The following is a 7,233-nucleotide window of genomic DNA, read 5'->3' on the forward strand; positions in this document are numbered from 1 at the left end:
AGTATATAGTGAAATATGCTGATTTGATGCTTTTATTATTGGTGCTCAATTATGAATAATTGTTCTTCATATTATCAATATTGAGTTTTTGCTGCATTTTGTGGTAACTCTAATATTTTATTTTCAGGATTCTTTGATGAATAGATGCTAGAAATTTTAAAACAACAGCATTTATTTGAAACAGAAATATTTTAATATAAATACTGTACTGTGACTTTTGATCAATTTGATGCACCCCTACTGAAAAAAAGAATTAATTTATCTCCTCACCCCCCTTTAAAAAAAAAAAAAACTTACTTACCCCTTTTGTATGATAGTACATCACAATTTCCACACAAAAAATATTAAGCAGCAAAACTTTTTTCAACATTGATAATAATACAAAATGTTTCTTGTGGAGTAAATCAGCATATTAGAATGATTTCTGAAGGATCATGTGCCACTGAAGACTGGAGTAATGATGCTGAAAATTCAGCTTTGCATCATAAAAATAAATTACATTCAATAAAATATTTCAAAATAGAAAATAGTTATTTTAAATTGTAATAATATTTCACAATATTACATTTTACAGTTGTTTTGATTAAATAAATGCAGCCGTATTAAGTATAAGGGACTCTTGTACTGTATATAATTTTTTCCTCACCTGTTTCTGCAGTTCTGTCCATAGAAGCCAGCTGGACACGGCTCCCGGCATAGCTTTCCTCTGTATCCGGGTTTACAGGTACACGATCCATCCACAGGGTTACACTTCCCGTTTGTGCACTGACAGTGCCGTTCACAGCGCTGACCCCAGAGCCTCTCCCTGCACTGACATCGGCCCGAAAACTGCTCACAAGGCGAGTTGTTACACACACACTGAGCGCCACAGTTACGGCCGAACCAGCCGGGGTTGCAGATGCACCGGCCCGTGTTCTGGTCGCACACTGAGTTGATGCTGCAGTAGCAGTTGTTGTTGCATTGCGGCCCCCAGTAACCGGCATGGCAGGTGCATTTGCCCGTCTCCTGGTCACATTTCCCTTTCTGACAGTTGCAGGGCTTCTCGCAGTTCTCACCCCAGCGGTTTGGGTAGCACGTGCACTTCCCGGTCACATCGTCGCATTTACCGTTAGGGTGACACGTGCACATGCCCTTGCAGTCTGGACCCCAGAACTGAGCGGGACACTCTAGAGGAGTAAAAAAAAAGCACAGGTTGTAGTTTACAGTGTTAAAAGGTAAAGAAACATGTTTACTGTGCAACTGGGAAGCTAAAAGCATATTAGACAATATTTTATGTTGATTATAAAACTCAAATTGGGCAGTTAAATAAGTTCTTTCACCACAGCCTAAAGTGTTTATTTTGTAAATACAATTCGGTAACACTTTCTATGAAGCCCATTTTTATAACACATTATAAGGGTATTCTTAAGGCATTATAATGAATGCATAATGCATTATTAAAAAACTTTTAATCTCATAAATAATCATAACAATTATAATAGATTATAAAACTCAACTTTTATGATTATGATTATTTATAACACGCAATAAACACCGTGTTAAATCCACTTAATTTATAATGGATTATACAGTGGGTACGGAAAGTATTCAGACCCCCTTAAATTTTTCACTCTTTGTTATATTGCAGCCATTTGCTAAAATCATTTAAGTTAATTTTTTTTCCTCATTAATGTACACACAGCACCCCATATTGACAGAAAAACACAGAATTGTTGACATTTTTGCAAATTTATTAAAAAAGAAAAACTGAAAAATGCTCAGTATTTAGTAGAAGCACCCTCTTGATCTAATACAGCCATGAGTCTTTGGGAAAGATGCAACAAGTTTTTCACACATGGATTTGGGGATCCTCTGCCATTACTCAACTTTTATGATTATGATTATTTATAACACGCAATAAACACCATGTTAAATCCACTTAATTTATAATGGATTATACGTCACATATCTTGACATTATTTATTTAAGATCTGTATAGAGTATCTTACTGACATTACAATAAATATAGTTCAAATCAAATGTGCCATATTACACATTCATCTGATCAGATTTCTGATCTTATGGCTGTTTAAGAAAAAATATATTTTTTTATTATTATTGTTGTTATTATTTATCAGTGATCTTTGTCTGCTTTAAGTAAAGTAACAAGTTAACAATGGTAAGATATGAGACTTATAATATATTATAACTATGGGAAATATAATCCATTGTAAGTTAAGTGGATGCATTGTGTTCATTGTGTATTATAAATCATCATAATCTTAAAAGCTATAACCACAAATAAGTAAATATTATAATGCATGATTACTCATGAGATGATAAAACATAAGTTTTTTTTTTATAATACATTATTATGCTTTCATTATAATGCCTTAAGAATACTCTTATAATGTATTATAAATATGGGCTTCATAGAAAGTGTTACCTAAAAGGCTGCTTATAAGCGTGATACACTGTATATAATGTAATACCATTCAAAAGTTTGGGGTTGGAAATGATTTTTAAACATTTTATAAAGAAGTCTCTTCTGCTCACCAAAGCTGCATTTATGCGATCAAAAATACAGTAAAAACAGTAATAATGTTACAATTTAAATTAACTGCTTTCCGTTTTAATATATTTTAAAATGTAATTTATTCCTGTGATGAAAAGCTGAATTTTCAGCATTACTCCAATCTATAGTGTCACATGATCCTTCAGAGATCATTCTAATATACCGATTTGCTGCTCAAGAAAAGTTTTTTATTATTATCAATGTTGAAAACGGTTGTGCTGGTTAATATTTTTGTGGGCATTGTAATACATTTTTCAAGATGCTTTGATGAATAGAAAGTTCAAAAGAACAGCATTTATTTGAAATAGAAATCTTTTGTAACATTACAATATCTTTACTGTCGCTTTTGATCAATTTAATCTTAATGCATCCCTGCTGAATAAAAGTATGAAAAAAACGTTACTGACCCCAAACTTTTGAATGGGAATGAATTGAAATAAATATTAATTTGTGTTTTTCCCTATTCACGTGGTATTGGTTTTGTCATTAGAAATGAAAAGTCATTTTAGAAGTGAAGGAACTTTATGAAAGATTATGATATTTCTTCTTTAGGAAAAGACATATTTAAAGTGTCAATTTTTGAGTTGCTAATGTTAACAGCGTTTTATTTTTTTCTCACAGTTTTCTTATTTTGAAGTACATGCCTTTAAAAGAAGAATTTGGAGAGGGACATAATGAAGGATTTGACTGTTTTTATAAATAGCCTTTTGTTTTGATCATAACATTGCAACATTATGATTTGCTATTGCTATTTGGTACAAGACATATTCTTAAGAGCAACTTATTGGATAAAAATATGGATATAGTGTTTTAGGCCACTTACCTGAAAAATGCATATATTTGCAAAATGTTTTTTGAGCATATTAGCATATACAGGTGCATCTCAATAAATTAGAATGTCGTGGAAAAGTTCATTTATTTCAGTAATTCAACTCAAATTGTGAAACTCGTGTATTAAATAAATTCAATGCACACAGACTGAAGTAGTTTAAATCTTTGGTTCTTTTAATTGTGATGATTTTGGCTCACATTTAACAAAAACCCACCAACTCACTATCTCAACAAATTAGAATAATGAACTTTTTCATGACATTCTAATTTATTGAGATGCACCTGTAGATGACTTTAAATCTAACTGACGAGGAGTAGAAGGCAAAAATGAGTTTTTAATTATTAAAATTAGCTTGAACTCACTTGTGTCACAACTTGCCCCAAAATATCCGTGACGACAGCGGCATTCGTTTGGTCGGACACACACCTCGTTCTCATTACAAGTGAAGTTACCTTCGCAGAGCGCTGAGGGGAGAAGGACATAATCAAGATATAAATCAAGTGACACTCAGGAAGTGATCTAACATACAGGAAATGACACTTACGTGTTAAACACTCTTCGCCTTGCTGCGCCCATCCGCTGCAACACGTAAGCCCTGGTGACCTGATGATAAGATGAAAAATCAAGGTCAAGTTAAGTGCACTGGCTTATTAGTTAAGGAATATTCAATCTTTATTGCATTAAACTGCTATCTGAAAGGACAGCTGATCATTAAACATTTGCGTCAGCATATTTAGCAAATGCCCTGACCAAAGTTTCATCTGTCCGCGAGAGATTTAAGCATGTGGCTCTTGAGGAATATTGCAAATGTCTGGATGCCATCTGTAGCTCCTCCTGAGCTTCACAAGCGCAGATGTTTCAGATAGCAAACATATACTGACTCGCATCCAGTCCCACAAACACAAGCGTAAGCATTCATTCCATTCTCCACTCTCTCAGCAGCACTAACTTTGTTGCATCGTCAGATGAGTGACTGGATCCAAAACAAGGCCTGATTTGATTAGTAATGCAAATATCCTTCATTAGGCCAGTAATTTAGTCCAATAAACAGTCTGGACTTCATATTAATAGATACGTAAAAAAGCTTTGAAACAGCTTTTCAGAATATTAAATTGAGCTTGATTAAATCCAAAATATAAAATGTCTGTATTTATTTACTTGAAAAAAGAAGAAAAAAATCTCATTTGCAGTTCTTCATGAACCAATTCTGAATATATTTTCAGTGATTAATGACTTAAATTTGGTTCACTTTCCTCACATGAAGCTATCTTACGGCTTCAGAAGAATTGAAATATAGTGCATGAGTCATTATGCATCTCCTTTGTGTTCCACAGAAGAAAGTAAGTCATATGGGTTTGGAACTACATGAGCGTGAGTAAATGATGACAGAAGTTTCATTTTTTTTTGCATGAATTACTCTTAATCCATCACATATGATCCCTGCGGAATTTTGCATGTGTGTGCGGTGGATGTTTTATTCAAAGCATCTCACAACAGGCCTGCTGCAGCAACTTGCATGCCTTTCTTTGACAGAAAATGATGGGGGGAAGAAAGAGGAATGGGTTCGGGACACAATAAGGACCTGAATTGAACCCCTGTCTCCCATTTGAGCACCACAGCACAATGTATCTGAAGGTTTCAACATGTTTGTAGACTAATATAATACCATTTAAAGGTTTGGGTCAGTTTTTTTTAAAAGAAATTAATACTTTTATTCAGCAAAGAGACATCAAATTGATCAAAAGTGACAGTAAAAACATCTATAATGCCGCAAAATATGTCTATTTCAATTCTTTTGGACTTTCAGTTGTATTATGTACAATAATGTACCATTCAAAAGTTTGGGCTCAGTAAGATTTTAATTTTATTATTATTTTATTTTAAAGAAATTAAAGCTTCTATTTGGCAAGGAAAGCATTAAATTGATTAAAAGTGTCAGTAAAGAAACGTATAATGTTACAAAAAATTTTTTTATTTCAAATAATGCTGTTCTTTTGAACTTTCTATTCATCAAAGAATCCTGAAAAAAAATTATCCAGTTTTTTCAAAAAAAATTTTTAATCAAACACTGTTTTCAACATTGATAATGAATATTTCAATTATAATGAATCTTGAGCAGCAAATCAGCATATTAGAATGATTTCTGAAAGACTGAAGCAATGGCTGCTAAAAATTCAGCTTTTTCATCACAGTAATAAATTATATTTTAAAATATACTCAAATAGAAAACAGTTATTTTAAATTGTAATAATATTTCACAATTTTTACAGCATTTTTGATCAAATAAATGCAGCCTTGGTGAGTGTAAGATACATTTTCAAAAACATAAAAAAAAAAAAAAACATACTTTTGAATTGTAGTGTATATCAAGCGATTTAATGGAAAACATGTGTAAGAGCAGTTTCATTTAAAGACTCTCTAACATTCCATGCATGAAAAACAAAATGATCTTCCTACTTTTCTTTAAACCTTTCAAATTATCCCCGCTATCTCTACTTCAAGTGGCTTCCCCTTAAAATGTAATACTCTCTAAGTGCTCCTTGGATATAAGACACATGCCGCCCCTCATATTCCTCCGCATGTGACCCCAGAGAAGCCTTGTCCACACTTTGGCTTCCTCTGAAGCGTGGGGGCCGCTCTCTGCCTTCAGTCGGAGTTTGTTTAGCCTTTGTGTGCGTGTCTTAGCCAGATGATCTACACCACAGCCCTGACTTCTCTGCTCTGTGTCAAACCCAACATACACACCACAGCCAGAACATGAAGCTATGACTGTGGATGAAATGGAAATTGAGCATCAGTCAACAGCTGGGGGGCAAAACCTGATTCAGCAACAATAAAGTTCTGCGTGGAAATTCTGAGCAATTTTGTAAAACGAACATGAACTTCCTGTCAACGTCTGTGGTTGGTGAAAATCTCGGTTTGTGAGAATACACACTAGATCATATCTGGTGGTTTCCATTCGGATCTCAAGTACAGTGATAGCCATCTGGAGCCAGTAATCGCAAAGTAAACAAACTTTTAAACAACTGGGTAAACCATTCAGCATTTAACACTGTTAGTAGAATTCCCCTAAAATGCCCGGTGAAATATATTATATACATGTATATCTAACTCCAGCTGTTTTAAGTAACATCCAGTGCTTTGAATTAAAATCATCATGCATCTCATGATGTCATTTACAAATGATTATTTGAACAGTGAACATGTTGGGGCAAGTGACAGACTGGTATGTCGGCCAGGCCAATTCATTGACCATTTAGAGATGATCACCAGATTCACCATGCTCAATTCAAAGTATTATTGTAAATATTGTGTTAAATAAATACCCATTCAATTTCAGCAATTCTACCATTAAAAGTATAGTTCAAAAGTTTGGGGTAAGTACTTTTTTAAACTAATACTTTTATTCAGCAAAGATGAATTAAATTGATCAAAAGTGACAGTAAAGTCATTTATAATGTCACAGAATATTTCACATTTTCAAAAAACTGCTGTCCTTTTGAACTTTTCATTCATCAAAGAATCCTGTATGCCAGTTTCCGACACAATAATAAGCAGCACAACTGTTTTCAAAATTGATAATAATAAGACATGTTTCTTGAGCAGCAAATCATCATATGTGTGACCCTGGAGCACAAAACCAGTCTTAAGTCGCTGGGGTATATTTGTAGCAATAGCCAAAAATACATTGTATGAGTCAAAATTATTGATTTTTCATTTATGCCAAACATCATTAGGATATTAAGTAAAGATCATGTTCCATGAATATATTTAGTAAATTTCCTACTGTAAATATATTAAAACTTAAATTTTGATTAGTAATATGCATTGCTAAAAACTTCATTTG

The 7,233-nt window shown here is 33.3% G+C and overlaps 1 protein-coding gene across 1 annotated transcript in view; it reads right to left on the reverse strand.

The window, feature by feature from the left end:
• Positions 1 to 7,233, reverse strand: part of LOC107750756 (scavenger receptor class F member 2-like) — a 41,757-nt gene that overhangs the window by 31,621 nt on the left and 2,903 nt on the right. The window contains exons 2-4 of the mRNA XM_016566283.1: positions 3,931 to 3,989; positions 3,749 to 3,850; positions 647 to 1,166 (exon numbers count right to left, since the gene is read on the reverse strand). Coding sequence (XP_016421769.1) covers positions 647 to 1,166; positions 3,749 to 3,850; positions 3,931 to 3,989 — 681 coding nt within the window. The remainder of the gene's footprint in view (positions 1 to 646; positions 1,167 to 3,748; positions 3,851 to 3,930; positions 3,990 to 7,233) is intronic.

Source organism: Sinocyclocheilus rhinocerous, unplaced genomic scaffold (assembly GCF_001515625.1).
Source record: "Sinocyclocheilus rhinocerous isolate Xijiao unplaced genomic scaffold, SAMN03320098_v1.1 scaffold2347, whole genome shotgun sequence".
NCBI lineage: Eukaryota > Metazoa > Chordata > Actinopteri > Cypriniformes > Cyprinidae > Sinocyclocheilus > Sinocyclocheilus rhinocerous.